Genomic DNA, 16,384 nt, shown 5'->3' on the forward strand with positions numbered 1-16,384 from the left:
AAAGAAAGAAAGAAAGAAAGAAAGAAAGAAAGAAAGAAAGAAAGAAAATTAATCTAGCAGCCAATTTTCTGACTATTTCTGGCTACTGAGACTCCTCCAAAATGCTGATCTCCTAAGACAGTCATATACTACATTTTGAGGCAATTTCAAAGACACAAAAATTCTAGTAAGAGTTGATAAAGCAGGGTGGCATAATTGATGGAGTGCTAAAGCCCTGGGTTCAAATTCCACTTTTACTAGCAATGGCAGTGGCAAGTCACTTAAATTTGCTGAGCCTCACTTTCCTCATCTATAAAATGAGGTTAATGATACATATAATACCTGTCTCACAAAGGTGGTGTGGGGCTCAAATGAGATAGTGTAAAATCCTTGGCAAGGTTGAAAACACTACTGAAATATCAGTCCAAGATTAATAATAATAGCTGGACTTTGTGTAGACATTTAAGATTTACCAAGCAGAGTACATATAATTATCTCATTGCATCTGTATAACCACCCTATAAGATGGGTTATACGGGTATTATATCATCATTTCACAGGCTAGGTGACTTATTCATGGTCACACAGCTAGGAAGTATCAGAGGAAAGATGCCCAGTTATCTCCTGAATTAATCTGATTTTTTTCTAAAATAAGGTATAGATAATATTATATATATATACACACATGCATATATAGAGAGACTGAGAGACAGAGAGAGAGACAGAGACAGAGAGAAATTTTGTTTACTAAAACCTGGGCAAATTGTGAAGCTGCACAAAGACATTGCCCTGGAATTGCAACAATCGGTGATTAAGGATGGAGAGCTCCAAGAAGGGAGAAATCTTGGAACGATGCTCTCGAGACTGGTTTCTTGGAGTGAGTTGATATCCTAAGTAGTAGCTGAATAAGAATCCCCTTATCCTTTAGGTAGAAAGAAAAAACAAAGAGGACCAATCCAGAAGCAACTAGGTGGTGCAGTAGACAAGAGTGCTGGGCCTATAGTCAGAAAAACCTAAACCTCAGACCTTTACTAGCTGTGTGACCCTGGGCAATTCACTTAATCTCTGTTTGCCTCAGTTTCCTCAACTGTAAAATGAGAATTATGGTAACACCTAACCTCCCATTTGTGAGGATCGAGTGAGATGTTTATAAAAGTCTTAGAGCACAATGCCAGGTACATAGTAGGCACTTAAAAAATGTTCATTTCTTTCCATTCTACTTGCTGTTTGAAGCACAAAATATTATCTCACACCCACCTTAGCAATCATTTCTAACTGAAAAACTATGCCTACTGTTTATTAAAACCTAGAGAAGTGCAAAAGGTGGAGAAGGGAGGAAAGAAGATAGAAAGGCTGTCCAAGACCACTCAAATCATTTGAACAAAATATCAGTGTTTTCTCTGCTTTGAAATGAAATATTTTGAAGCCTTCACACACACACACACACACACACACACACACACACGTACACACACACACACACAAATTCTCATAATAAAATATATGTATCTTCACAATAATCTCAAAAAATGATCAAATTAACAATGATTAATATGAGCAGAACACACAGAGGCCACAGTCATAACAAAATACTTGCAATGGCCAAGGTTTGCCAAGAATACATATCTCCCTTTCAGTTGCTCAGAAACACATTCAATTCTTTCTGGATTATCTCTGTTCTCCCTCAATTTATTTTTATAGTTAGCATCAAAGAACTGTGGCATAACATGCCCTTTCTCCTTACAGAAGAGTGGAATTATTTTTCCTCCTGCCTCTATCCCACAGTTAGTTGGTGTTACATGAATAATTCCAAAAGTGCCAAACCAGTCAGTTTCCTTAAAGCTGAAGAAAGACAATGAAAAGGGCAGAGAAGTTGAAAGTTGAAAAATCTACTATAAACTCATCTTGCATTTTATAACTAGTCTTGCAGAATATACATTAAAGAGAAAAGCAGAAAGAAAGACCAAGTGTTTTGCTTCTTTATAAAAGTACAATTTGGATAGCATTTATTTTGTTGGAAGTGAAAGGAGGGAACCATTGAATTAATATACTCAAGAATGCAGATACAGCTAAACTGGTTAGGGAAGATATTTATAGCCCACTACTTAGATTTCTGCTTATATCACAGACAAATATAACCTCCAGCATCTTCCTTTATTGATACCCAGGCCCCTAACTACCATTAGCCCTCTTGCTAATTTATTCTTAGCCCTAAGACCTCCTGATTATTTACATAAGTATCCTTACAATGGGGTCTCCAGTTGCTGTCCTGGTGGTCCAATGCCTTTGCTAGATTCCCTCCTTAAAACTAAGATGCCCAGGAACTTTTATGACTCTGAAATATCCTATCTCTCAAGGCTTCCAGTCAAACCAGCTAGTCAAATTAGCAAAGTAGTTTTTCTCTTCTGACCTCTGTACCAAACATTTAAGAATTCCATTCCCCACCCAAAATAGCTAGCATTGTTACATAGTGCTTTAAAGTTTGGAGTGCATTTTACATAGGTTCTCTCCCTTGATCCAACAGCCCTGTGATATAGTTGCTAGTATTATCCCCATTTTACAAATTTACAAATACTAGTAAAGTATTCGAGGCAGGATTTGAACTCAGATCTTCCTGACTCTAGGTCCAGTGTTCTATCCACTGTACCAACTAACTGCTTCACATTACTGTTGTGTGTGGAATGTCATTGTCCTAACATCCCATTCTCCTAACCATCCTAACATGGAGAACCATATATCTGATATTTTGCCTTGCCGTTCAAAAGTGAGACACAATGGAAAAATCATAGGAGAATTTTCCTATGCCTGCTTAAACATTAAAAAAGTTGCACCAAGCAATTTAAAAAATCATAATAAAAATTATTTTAAAAGAGCCACTATAAATTCCAGGTTTTATTTATGGTCTTAATTTATGGCAAAAGGCTAAACATAACCACCAGTGAGCCAATCACCTTGTTAACTAAACATTTTAATCACAATAAAGTCAATTGACCTATTTTGTTAGGTTTCTCTGAAGATATAAATTAAAATAAGTTTAAGTAAGTTCTTTGTCAGTTCATGAACATAGAATATTGAAAGGAAAAATAGTTTTTACAGTTGAAAAAAGCTGATATATGATTTCTCCAAGTCACTTGTCCTTCAGTCAGTAAATATTTATCAAGTGTCTAGTATGTGCCAGGCATTGTGCTGAGTGCCAAATTATATATAATTAATGGCACTATTTAACTAACAATTAATTAATTGCTAATCTAATTAATGTGTGTATATATGTATGTATATATATATAAAATCACAGAACCAGGCTAGATCTTCTGGTACTCAGTCTAGAACTCCTTCTATGACACTAATTTTTCTCCCATAGTAAACATGATACCTTCTCTACTTAAATATAAATGCTGAAGTTATCCCACTGCTCACTCATATTTCCAAATATTCTAAGAATAATATTGGAGTCAACCTGAGTTGGGTCCAAATCCATCATGCAATAAAGTCCTGCAGTGAAAATAGTACTGCTTTGGAAGCTGGGTATGTATGCCAATTGCCCAACAAACCGGAACTAGGCCCCTTCCTCTAATAAAGGGAGAGATGGACTTTTATTTATTAAAAACAACCAAATAAGGCCAATTAATTAAAAGGAAACAATACAATATTATGTAATCTGATTTCTAATTGGATGAAAGATTAGGGACTTTCCAAATTAGGAGGGGAGAATGAACAGGTGCAATTCCCTGAAATCAGAAGAGGAGGTATCCTACTCGCCTGAAATCTGAAAAGGAGATATTCTACTCCCCAAAGTATCTATAAACATAGAAACAACTGATTGATCAGTATAAGCCAGTTTTCAGATAAGACATTCCAGTTGTTTGAGATCTACAATTGTGAGAAAACTTCTTTCATCAATCTTTGGATATGACCAGGTTTTTGATCAGCATAACCTAGGTCCTTGGTTAAGGGTCTCTAAGTAGTAGGAGAGGTGGTCCAGTTTCCCAGCCATGCAAAGCTAGGTTCAAACAATGCAATAAGGTTTTCTATCAATTTTCAAAATTGAATGAAGTTTTCTCACAGGACAAAATTTGAACTAGACTATAATTGAATAGAAAGGGACCTGAGTTAGCTCCAGAACTGAGTCATAAGATGGAGTCAGTGTGGTTCACTCATTTACTACAATTAACCACTTGCTGTCCTAATCCCTTCAATTCCCTCACACTTACTGCCTGTGTGGTTATGGGCAACTCACCTAACCTCTCTGGACCTCAGTTTCCTCATCTATAAAATGAAGGTGATAGTTAAGATAATTGGTCCCTTCTAGCTCTGAATTCATCATCCCATCCTATGAATATAGAAGCATTTCCACTCACAAGGCAGAAGAGAACGGGTGATTGAGTTTAAAATGACCTTTTGCTGTCTACGGGTATTGACGCAACAGAAAAAAGGCATGGCTTTCATCAGTTGTCAAAAGATAATAACATGGTCCAGGAGTGAATGCTGTTTGCAAAGTGTATATGGCATTGACTATGAAATGTTTATTGTCAGCTTTTTTTTTTTTCAGGAAGAAAATGAGATCCCCACCAGTGTGTTTGCAAAAGAGCCCGTTCCTAGCATAACTGAAGGAAAGGAAGAGTCTGTGGATGAGAACAAGTCTCTAGAAGAGACCTTGCATACAGTGAACCTGTCATCCGATGATGAAATGCCTAATGAAGAGGATGCCCTGGAAGACAGTACTGAGGAAAAGGCGGAAGAAAGCAGGGCGGAGAAAATAAAAAGATCAAGTCTCAAGAAAGTGGATAGCCTCAAGAAAGCCTTTTCTCGCCAAAACATCGAGAAGAAGATGAACAAGTTAGGCACAAAGATTGTATCTGTGGAAAGGAGAGAGAAGATTAAGAAGTCTTTCACCACCAACCACCAGAAGACATCATCAGGGAAAAGCTCCCCTTTCAAAGTATCTCCCCTCACTTTTGGTCGGAAGAAAGATCATGAAGGAGAGGTCCCTGCTGAAAAAGAGACCAAGAGAGTGGAGACACCAGCCAGTGAAAAGGCCCCGACTGAGAATGAAGAGAGTTCTTTCACTGAGGCGCCTTCAGATGCATCTTTCCCTGCAGCTCAGGTGGAAGAGAATACAGCCGAAGATGTTCAGGAGAAGCCTGTTGCAAGAGAGAGCAAGCCAGCAACAAAGAACATTGAGCTGTCAATTGTCGAAGATGAAGAGTTTGAGATGGCCCAGGAATACTCTCAAAAGAACCACGATGACCACTACAGACTCACCATTGGAGAGACAGAACAGTCTGATGAAGAGCAAGCCCAACCTGCCGTTCTCCAAATAGACCAAACAGCGTAACTTCTGAGCTTTCTTTCATGCCTCCACCTCCCATAAGGTTCAGTTAAGGGAATAACCAAAGTCTATGAATAAGCTGCTGTCTATCTCCAGTGTTATTGATTCACTTTGTTACCTGTTATTTCCTTTGCAGTAATAATTTATTTCATAGTAGCATCACCCAGAATGACCAAGACTTGCTGCTATGTAGGCAACCTATCTGTTGCTCTATGTCTCTTTATCTCTCTTACTAGTTGGCTCCATTCATACAGAAATTCTCTGAGCATTAATTTAAAAAAAAAGAAATTAAGCAATTGGGAAAAAAAGTTAATTGATTTGGCTTAGAGAAACCACCAGATGACTGGGATACCAGTCATGAAACCTGTGATTCAATGTTTCCTATCTTACAATAATTTCATACTTTAGTGAATAATGTAGCAAAAACATAGTGTGAACAGAATCTGATTTCCCATACTTTTGCTAACTGTGATTTACTGATCGTTTTGGTGGGTATATGTGTGGATATATGTGTATTTTACTTAGGTTCCATTGCACTTGAAGCCTAAAGCATTTGCAGAAGATAGAGGTCAGAATATGACATTCACTTAAAAGAAACTACTGTATTGTATTACAAATGGAGAAGTCATCAAAAAGAAAGAGAGAAAAAGAAAAAAGTATAGGCAGGCCTAATGAGTCAAAGCAAAAGAAGAAAAAAAGAGAGACAGAGGAAAAGTGGTAGAGAGAGAGATAAGTAGAAGTAGGAAAGGGGACAGGGAATGAGAGGAAGAGGGAAAAATGAAAAATATAAAGAGATGGGGAAAAATGCTTATAGTATTAACCTAACTAATTCATTCCTTAAATAACACCATTTAATGCTTTCGTATACCCTGAAATAGTATTTTAGTAAATAGCATCCTTGAAATATTGTGTCAGCAGCTATTTTGAAAATAATATAGTAGATGCATAATTTGTACAGTATTAAAGCAGAAAAGTAGCAAGAATGTAATGTTTTCTTAATGAAGATAATAAGCTTTAAATGTTTCGCTGAGGAAACTCAAGAGGATATGCTCTAGATAAGGATGAAATGACTTAGGCAACAGCAAATACCAATCAATATATATAGGGTTTTGCCAAGAGTTACATCTTCCTCTGCCTTCACTTTATAATTTCCAAGTTGAAGCTACTTGTGTCCTCCTGTTATAGAGTTTGGGTTTCCAAATGGTTCAGGATTCGGCACCAGAAGTTTGTGGGAATGAGGAGATCAGGTAAAATGAATTATCTCCATTCTGTTCAGAATATTAATTGCATTCCAGAACATAGTTCACTTTCTTGGAGATTAATTCACAAAGAAGTATAACCAATTTTTTATATTCTTGAAGCACAGTGATATTTATACACATTTTTAAAAATGCAAACATATTATAGATTTCAATCCTGGCTTATACTGCACCAAAGGGTTGTTTTCTCTAGAAGTGTTTTGCAGTGAGAAATGCTGATGTGATGAGGAAAATATTACATCATAAATAGTTTAATGATAACAGTATTAAGGAAAAAAATTCCATGCCACCAGTAAGTCAAATGAGGAATTGCCTTTCCCCTTTCCTTCTCCCAAATAGAGGTTCCTAGACTACATACTTCAATGTTTCAAAACACTTTGAGAATGCGTGACTCAGCCAGTGGGGGAACTCTGCCATGGATGCAACTCTTAACCTTCTCCCAACTTGGTAAAAAGCCCTCAGGAACTGTCGTGGATGAAAATCAGCAGCAGCTGGTAGTCAATCATCTGCTGAAGGACCTCTTCATTTAAGCTGGTCTGGATCTCAGAAGATAGGCATCGTATCTATTTCCAGGCCTACTGAGATGCACTGAAAGTTCCACCATCTTGGTAGGACTTGTTAGAACTTCCACTCTACTGACAGTACCTTCAAGAACCCAGTGTCACCGCCATGCCTTGAAGACAAATCATAGTAAGGTTTCAGTGGCAGAAAAGGACGTTAATATTAATATATAATACCCAGATGTCTGCTAGTACAGGTAAAACTGAACAAACATATCTTGCTTTCTGTAAAGGTAAATATGAACACATAAATGGCTCCCATTCCTCCAAATGTGCAAACATTAGCTGCTTTATGGGACATGGTATAGTGGAAGGAACATTGAATTTGGACACAGAAGACTTAAATTCAAATCCCAGCTCTCCCACTTATTACACATGTGACTCTGGGCAAATCACTTCAGCATCACTGGGCCTTAGTTTCCTCATCTGTAAGATGAAGGAGTTGGACTAGGTAACCTCTGACATCCCTTCTAGCTCTAAAACTATGACACTATGATGTGGTTTTGAGTACCTCATGTGCACAATCACAACAAAAAAGAAATGCCCATTCCAGGAAGGTAATGAAAGTGGAAGTCTGAAAATGTGGAAAGAAAAGAATGTGTAAAAAGAATCATTAGTTCCCATGAAAAATGCCAATAAAATCTGTAAACAACTTTCATTATGGAGGGGGTAAAGATGTTCCAAATAAATACATATATATATTTATATATATATATATATATATATATATGTGTGTGTGTGTGTGTGTGTGTGTGTGTGTGTGTGTGTGTGTGTGTATCCATATAGGCCTACTTACACCTGGCACTTTCAGGCTCTTACAAAGGGGATTGGATGAAAAATTATCCACCAGGGCCTAGCTATGAATTTTTAAGTCTATTTTTGCTTTTTTTTCCCTTAATTAATTCCTCAAACAGAGGCGAGACCCTGGATTCTCAGAAGTCATATCCGTGCAAAGAGACACCAAGAAGGAATTGGACTCTTTTTCCAAGTGCATCTTAGAAAGGCAATCTTTAATGGACATTTTGCTAGCAAGAAGCATAGGGGTAGATTCCTATTTTGTATTAACAATATAATTTCAAATACTGAAAAGTTGTACTAACAGCAGATATATTAAAGGGTAAATAAAATTTTTTAAAAGTGTCCAACAATATGAATTTCTTGACAGAGCAATTTTAGAATATGGCAGAAAGATATGATTTTTAGTCTCCATGGCAAACAGACCAGTAATGCTGATTGTTTCAGTCTTGATTTCTCCTATTAACTTTCCTTCTTTTTTCCCTGATCTCATTTAGAAAACCAAGCCTCATTCTTCAAGTTTAACTTTCCTGACATCACCTTGCCAGCTCTGGAGAGCCTCTGAATACAAGCAGGCAGCTTGATGGTTCTGATAGCTCCGTCTGCATTTTTATTGTAATTAGCCAGACTTTATAATGCTTTAAAGAGTCCTACAAACATAAATGTATTGAGCTGTACATTCAGTTTATTCACATAGATAAACCTTTGTCTTCTGCAGTGCCACGCACTTGGTAGAAGACTTAATTTTACTGACAGTCCAAAACACACATGTTTAACCTTTATGGAGTTGCTGTCAGCTCCCAGCAGCCATGAAATTGGGGCACCAAAATCTAGTGTCATGTTTACATTTCCCTTTCAGAAATGCCTATTCCATTTGTTCCTATAAACTAGATGCCAATAAGTACAACATGGAAAATTGTGCCTGGGCATTTTTTTTCAATTTTTACAGGAAACTAGAATCCATTATCTCTTCAGCCTTTTACATATTAAAATCCTGTGCAATAAAACAGAGAATTAGGCCAAATAATTGGTTGAAAACACACATGTTCTATGGGGATTAGAGGTGGCAACAGTGATAGGATATCAGTGTTCTAGGTACTGCTTTGCCTCATGGATGATGGCACAGTTTTCTACTAGTGCCACATCAGCTCTTTGTCTAAATTCTGTGTAAATGACTCCTGAGTGGTTTAAGGCCTTAGGTCAGAGTGTGCAGCTTGTTGCATGTTTGAGCCCCTAGCATGCTGGTAGAGCTGGAGATAGTGCTGGGAGTAGAGGGAAGGGGATCAGGGGAGGATGACCACCTACGCTTTTCACCATTGGTATGTATCCTTGGCATCTATCCATCTCCCATGGCTGCCATTCCTGTGTGGTGCTGTCACTCTTCGGGAACAATTCCCTCTCCTTCTGCCCTGCAGTTTCTAAGGCATTAACTAAATCAACCTACAACTTTCCCACCCTATTTACTATTGTTTCTCTGTTTGATATTAGAAGGAATTAAACATAGGTAGGGTTTAGCCATCATTTGGTGTATTCCACTATTAGGAAGCAGGAAGTTCTTTAAACGTGGCAAAAAAAAAAAACAAAAAAAAAACACCTTTTGGCTTGAAATAAAGATTGTAACATAAACAAGTTCTGACTTTTTTTAAATTGAATGCCTGAGCCTAGCTAATTCATTTCTAAATGTTTGTTTGCAACAATGCAGCCCAAAAGTAAGTGATTTTACACGGCAAAATTAAGCTGGTAATTATTATTAACTATCCCATGGCAACCACAGGTTTTCATCATCCATCTTGCCCTAAAACCTAAGGTTTTGTAACTACAGTCCAAGATTTCAATGAAATGTATGTCTCAGCCTTTCCCTTATGCCACATTTGGGGGTCTGGTTAAAGACATTAGAGTTTAGGGACTGGATATGAAAGGATGCTGACAATTTCCTACTTTCCTACCCTATTAAAGATAAATTTGCCTTAAATTTGTTTGACATTGTGTTACTATATGCTTTTAATGTATTACATAAATTCTTTGAATTATACTCCCTATCACAAATCATCTTGGTGATTATGTGCAGTATAGTTCTGTAAATGACCCTCAAGTTTCAGCTAACACCACCACCCTCCCCTCCAAAAAAAAAAATTACCCCCATAGAAACAACCCCTTGAAGTTCAAAAGCAGGGATTGGTTCATAGCAGTAATATATGCTTTCTCTAATTCACAGCAGTCTTCTGACATAAGAAAATACAACCCAACAGTGTTTAACTATCAGTAATTGCTTAGTTTATTAAATTCTTAGCAGGCAGTCATCTTGCTGCACCTTAACTCCCTTTCAACAGCACCTCCAACAGTGCCACGTAACAGTGTACCCTTTACAAATGCTATTTGATGAGACAGAAATCATAATTCATGACTGTTGCCCATTTCTACAGAGCAAGAGCAGGATGGATTACTGGAGGGTGGCCATGGTTGTTGAAGGCCACCTGAACCTTCAATGAATAGCTGCTACAGTTTCTACTCTGGAGCAAGTTTAGTTATTACCAATTGTCGAAGTTCCTATATTATCTTCTGGGCACCCAAGTTTAAGAAGGATATCGATAAATTGGAGACAAGGACAACTAGGATGGTGAAGGACCTTGAGTCCCTATCATCCAAAGAACAGTGAAGGAACAGGGTGTGTTTAGCATCTATATGTATATTTATAGCTATTTATTTATCTATATGTACATCTTTTCCATAGCTCTATCTATATACATATATATGTACATGTAATATACAAGATATGTATGACTAACAAATACAGCATTTGGGATAGTACTGTAACATATTTAACATGCACATATAACATATTTAACACATATAATACACAATATATAACATAAATAATGCAAGCATAATCATTTACATTGCTAGCATGTAATAAGTGCCATATCAAATGTGTAATATGGACTGTATTAGACCAGATTGGACCAGTACCTGATTGGACTGGATTAAACTAGATTGGACTGGATTGGACCAGATTGGATCGTCCTGAATTGGACTGGATCAGGTTGACCCAGATTGGACTGGTACCATATCACATATGTGTAACATGCCATTTATTGTATGGGGTAATATATTATATATGTGTGCATATATAATATATGTGTGTATGTATATGTGTGTGTGTTGTGTGTGTGTGTGTGTGTGTGTGTGGAGAGAGAGAGAGAGATGACTTGCCTGAGAACGCTTAAAACAGACACTTTAGAAGTTCTTTGCTACTCACTCCAGCACTCTCCAATTGAAAGGCACAGTATACTGATGAGGCATGATACCAACTCTGTCATATCTACATCATCTGTATCTATATACATATCTCTATCTGTCTGCCTAGAGAAGAGGAGATAAGAGGGAAATGATAGCTCTTTTCAATCACCTGAAGGGATGACCCATGGAAGGGGATTAAACTTGTTTGGTCCTGGAGGGAGGAACCAGGAGCAAAGCGTGGAAGTGGCAAAGAGGCAAATAAAGCCTTGATCTCAGGAAAAATATCATAATGACTAAAGATGCCCCAAAGTGGAATGAGCTGTCTCTAGCAGAAGTGAATCCTTGGAAGTGTTCAAACAGACAATGGATATCACTTATCTGATATATTAGACTGGGGATTCTTTTGGTGTCTATGCCATGATTCCTTCCAGTTCTCAAGTTCTATGTTTCTGTGACCTTAGGCATGTCACATCTCTATTCTAGGTTTTAGTTTCCTTGTCGGGAAAAAGGGGAAATTGGGCTAGATGATCTCTAAGGTTCTTCCCATCACTAGATGCTATAATAGATTTTTTTTTTATACAGTAGCTACTAGCCCCAGTTGATCCAGAACTCAGTTCAAATTCAGCAAGCAAGCCTGGAAAGAAGAGAAGCAAACAAGTCATCCTGTGCTACTTCGCTAGTTACTAAATATTAATTGTATAAATTTCAAATCATGTCAGTTTAGAACTCAGTATAGAGGTCAATACCATTTAATTATGAAGATAAAGCTTGTTAGTATAATCATGGACTAAAGCTTTCATAAGTTAAGGGCCTGTGATTTCACAGAATGACAAACTCCTTTCCTACCTATAACTTAGAGGCTTGAAGAGATGCCTGAGACTGAAAGAGATGAAATGATTTATTTGGGGTCACAGAGCCAAAAGATGTCAGAGGTAACTTTTGGACTCAGATATTCCTGACTCCAAGTCCAGTATCAATCCATTAAGTTAAGCTTCCTCCTCTATAGCCTTCATTCTGTGAAACAATGATGCCTAAATTAACCAGATGCTGCTTTCTCTGGGCAAGAAATGAAGAAATGTTCTCTTTGTCCTCATAAGTCAGGAAATTTATTACAACAATAACAACAACTAATATTTATGTAATGCTTCAAGGTTTGCAAAGTACTTTGCATATGCTAACTCATTTTGAAATAAGTTCTATATAGTCTGGTAGCCTCTAGCTTCTCAAAGTGAGCCTCTTCATAGAAAGTGTATGAAAATAAAACTCATCATCTATATGTAATGCAAAAATGACCACAAAATAGAAATCTGCTAAGACCAAAAATTTTGCCTTGAACTAAGATAAGCAAAACAAAACAAAACCCTCATAAAGAACTTGAAGTTAGGAAATTTGGGTTCAAAGTTGAACTTTGATGCCCACACAAATATATGACCATGGGCAAGTCACTTTGCTTCCTGGGCTTCTTCACAGGTAACATAGAAATAATAATTCCTATACTACCCTAGCTTGGGCTAATGTTAGAATAGTCTCCTGAAAGCTATATCCAGTTTCAAAGTATTCTTTAGGCCAGCATCTATTCAAAACTTCCCCTTTTACTTCCCATCCAACGTATTCTCTCACAGACCAAACCAAGTTTGACACACAAAATCACCAATACAATGTACCTGTATAGCTTCAAGCACTAGATAACTGTGAATTATTAAGAAACAAAAACATGAAGAGTAGCTATTGAAAGGAAATCCATTCTTGACTTTTCTTGGATTAGTGAAAGGATTACTATTAATGCTATGTAGCCAATTCACTAAGTAAGGTAGTACCCAATAAGATCAACAGATAGTTATACTCAAAAATTAGTGTGAATACCACCTTATCATTAGTATTCCAAACTCATTCTGAGCTGCATGCATAGCACCCATGAATGTCAAAGGGAGATACATTTATTTGAGCTGTATGACACTTTGCCATCTTAGGCCTGTGGATCCCTGTGACTTTTTGGCTGAAAAATATCTATTCTGGTCAATAGTACAGTGTTGTAGAGCTAACAAAAGCAAGTCTGTATTCAGTTCTGTCATACATCATTAGCAAAATTGCCAGCTAAAGTTCCAATTCCCGACTCTTTATTGTTGGTAATGAGGTACAAAGGAAAAAGAACACAGCTCAATTTTTAGATGCTATATTGAGCTTTCAGTACAGAGAGCTGGAAAAAAAAAGATGGAGATTTATCATGAAGGGTCAAGATGTCCTCTGTTATGGAATAACTTTTATGACTCCAACTACTCTTTGAAACTTTATTACGTAGCTGCTGCCATGAGTAATAGGGGCTAATGTTTACATAGACAGATCTTCCAGCTCTTTGCAAAGATATGTATATGTGTGTGTGTGTGTGTATATATATATATATACATATATATATGTATATATATATATGCTTTCATTTGATTCTCACATCAATCCAATGGGGCAGGTGCTATTTTGTTATTTCCATTATACATGTGAGGAAACTGAGTCTAAGAGAGGTTAAGTGAATTGTTCAGGGTCACACAGTTGGTAAAGTATCTGAGGTAGGATTTGAACTTGGGTCTTCCTGATTCCAAGTCCAGCACTCTAACAACTACATCACCTAAATGTCTCTAAATCAAATTTATCACTAGGTATATGCTAAGAGGCACTGTGGCCTAACAGTAATAGGGTTCCCTTTACTTTCCCTAGTGCTTTGTAGCTTTTGTATTATGGTAGGCCATAGTTGGCCAAGATGGGGTTTTATGTAAATAAGACTCTGTAAGTGTAAAAGTTCATTGATACAGAAGTTCTATTAGCCCCAGGCTTGCTATTTATTCTTGAAGCTTCACCCATTCTAGAAACAAAGATGAGAAGTCTCTAAGCCAGACAATAGAGAATGAAACTTCAGGATTGCTCATAGAAACAGAATTCACTATGGCCTCTTCCCCAGAGCCTGGTCACACCTGTACAAAAAAAAATGACTGCTCTATGGAATATTGAAGAGGATGACATCGGTCAGCTTGCTTCCTGGAATTTGAATGCTGGCTGACTGGCATTCTCTCTTTTCTTTTTTGTTCCAGAATTGAGATTTTATTGATAGAGGGCACTCTGAAGAGAAGAAGCAGTATGGATTGAAATTTGCTCTGCAAATTATGCTTTAGAGTTGCCGACTATGCTAAGAAGTGATGAAGTGGTACAGTAGATAGAGTGCTGGACCTGGAGTCATGTCAGACCTGAGTTCAAATCCTTTGATATTAGTCAGTCATTTCATGTCTCAGCCTCAATTTCTTCATCTGTAAAAGGGGGGCAATAATAGCACAAAGCATTGTTGTGAGAACTAAATAACACATGTAAAGCACTTTGAAAACCTTAAAGTGTTATATAGGGGTTTTGGTTGCTTTTTTTGTTTTTGCTTGTTTGTTTGCTCACAATCATATAGCCAGTATGTGTCAGAAACAGAATTTGAACCCAGGTTTTCTGGATTCCAGGACTGGCTCTCTGTTCACTCTGTCATGCCCCTCTCTCATTCACTCTTGAAATAAAAATAAAAAATAGAGGGCCCTAAATAGTAGTTTATTGCATTCCGTTAACTATATAGGACAAAAAATATATGCCATAAGATCTCTCACGAACCTTGCTTCACATGCAACTAAGACATCTGATGAACTTGTGGGGTTATTGAAAGGACAATTCTCACCATGACCATTAACAGTTCTCTAGAGACTATCAGAATCAACAGCCTGGTGAGAACATCATTGCTTATGTTGCGGAGCTAAGCCATCTGCCTCCATACTGCAATGTGAGGAGGTTTCCTAGAAAACATGGTATATAATGATTCTTCTTGTACATCTATAGGTTGATGGAACCAACCAATAATGACTCTTGAGTGAAAAAGCTGGATGTAATATACAATAGTGGTTCAAACCACAGCCTCAGCCAGTTATTGAGACTATATAAATCAAAACCTAACACACACACACACACACACACATACGCATGCACATGCACATAAATAAGCATCTACTATCAATTGCTATTCATGCCACAAAAGTGAAAGTCTTGTCAACAAAAAGTCATTAGGACACTGGAAACTCAGGTTCTCCAATATCACCTCATTTGTTCAGACCAATTCACTCTTGCTCCAAATCTAGAAGATGACCCTGGTGTTCCTTTGCAGAATCAAAGATATAGAGAGTTGAGTATTCTAAAATAAGGAAAGCCAGATCCTGAGAAGGTCCATCCATCAGAATGAAATCCAGAACTACTGTAACAGTTTACAGCATCTGGCTTCAGGAGGCTGCAACTATTCATAGGACAAGGAAATCCAGGATTTATGTCATTCTAAAAAGCTCATAACAAGATGCCTTAGAAACTGCAATATTTACAGCAATATTCATAAATGAATATCTATGAGTGAAAGATAAAAGTCAACCCCAGCTGGGGTAAATAAAAAATCAGTAAAGATACCTTCCACAGTTTTTATTTCCCTCCTCACATAGAAATTTCCAAGGTTAATTAGGCCACTATACATTTTTCAAATTTACAATGATCACTCATTGGATGTTTCCGGAAACTGTGCTTTGAATGTATGATATGGTGCCTTCATAAAGAAACTTACAAAGAAGTTCATGAAATTAGTGGGAAATCCACTTAGGAAAGACTGGGTTATCCCCACAAGGAAATCAGTGCCCCAAATCATTCATGTTCTCAGAACAGCTCAGCCACAGGAACATGTCAGCAGGTTTCACAGGGTGTTCTCCAAGGGACTGTTTGTGTACATGGAATAATTACTGTCATTCCATGTCAGTCATTCAGTCAACAAGCATTTACTAAGTGCTTAACATATTCCAAGCACTGTGTGAAGTTCTGGAGATACAAAGAAAAGCAAAAATATAGTCTTAACTCTCAACAAGCTCATATTATAATGATAAAATGAGAAGAAAACTGTACAAACAGGATATGAACAGTGAAAGGGTAATATCAGAAGATATCAACAATGAGTTGGGGGCTGGGGGCTGGGGAGGGAAGAGAGATGTGGAGATGGGAATTAAGAAAGGACTCTTGCAGAAAGTGAGATTTGAGTTGAATCTGGAAGGAAGGGAAGGAAGCTAGAAGGCAGAGGAGAGGTAGGAGAGCATTGTAAGCACAAGACACAGCCAGTAAAAGGACATAGAGTCAGGAGATAGGTATCACGTTCAGGGAATATCAAGAAAGCTAGTGTTGCT

At 37.4% G+C, this 16,384-nt stretch overlaps 1 protein-coding gene across 1 annotated transcript in view; it reads left to right on the plus strand.

Annotated features, from left to right (window-relative positions):
- CAVIN2 (caveolae associated protein 2) overlaps window positions 1-7,501 on the plus strand; it is a 16,792-nt gene extending 9,291 nt beyond the window's left edge. Inside the window, exon 2 of the mRNA XM_027866115.1 lies at window positions 4,529-7,501. Coding sequence (XP_027721916.1) covers window positions 4,529-5,314 — 786 coding nt within the window. The 3' untranslated portion in view covers window positions 5,315-7,501. The remainder of the gene's footprint in view (window positions 1-4,528) is intronic.
- The last annotated feature ends 8,883 nt before the right edge of the window (window positions 7,502-16,384 follow it).

Source organism: Vombatus ursinus, unplaced genomic scaffold (assembly GCF_900497805.2).
Source record: "Vombatus ursinus unplaced genomic scaffold, bare-nosed wombat genome assembly UNPS02014779.1, whole genome shotgun sequence".
NCBI classification, from domain to species: domain Eukaryota; kingdom Metazoa; phylum Chordata; class Mammalia; order Diprotodontia; family Vombatidae; genus Vombatus; species Vombatus ursinus.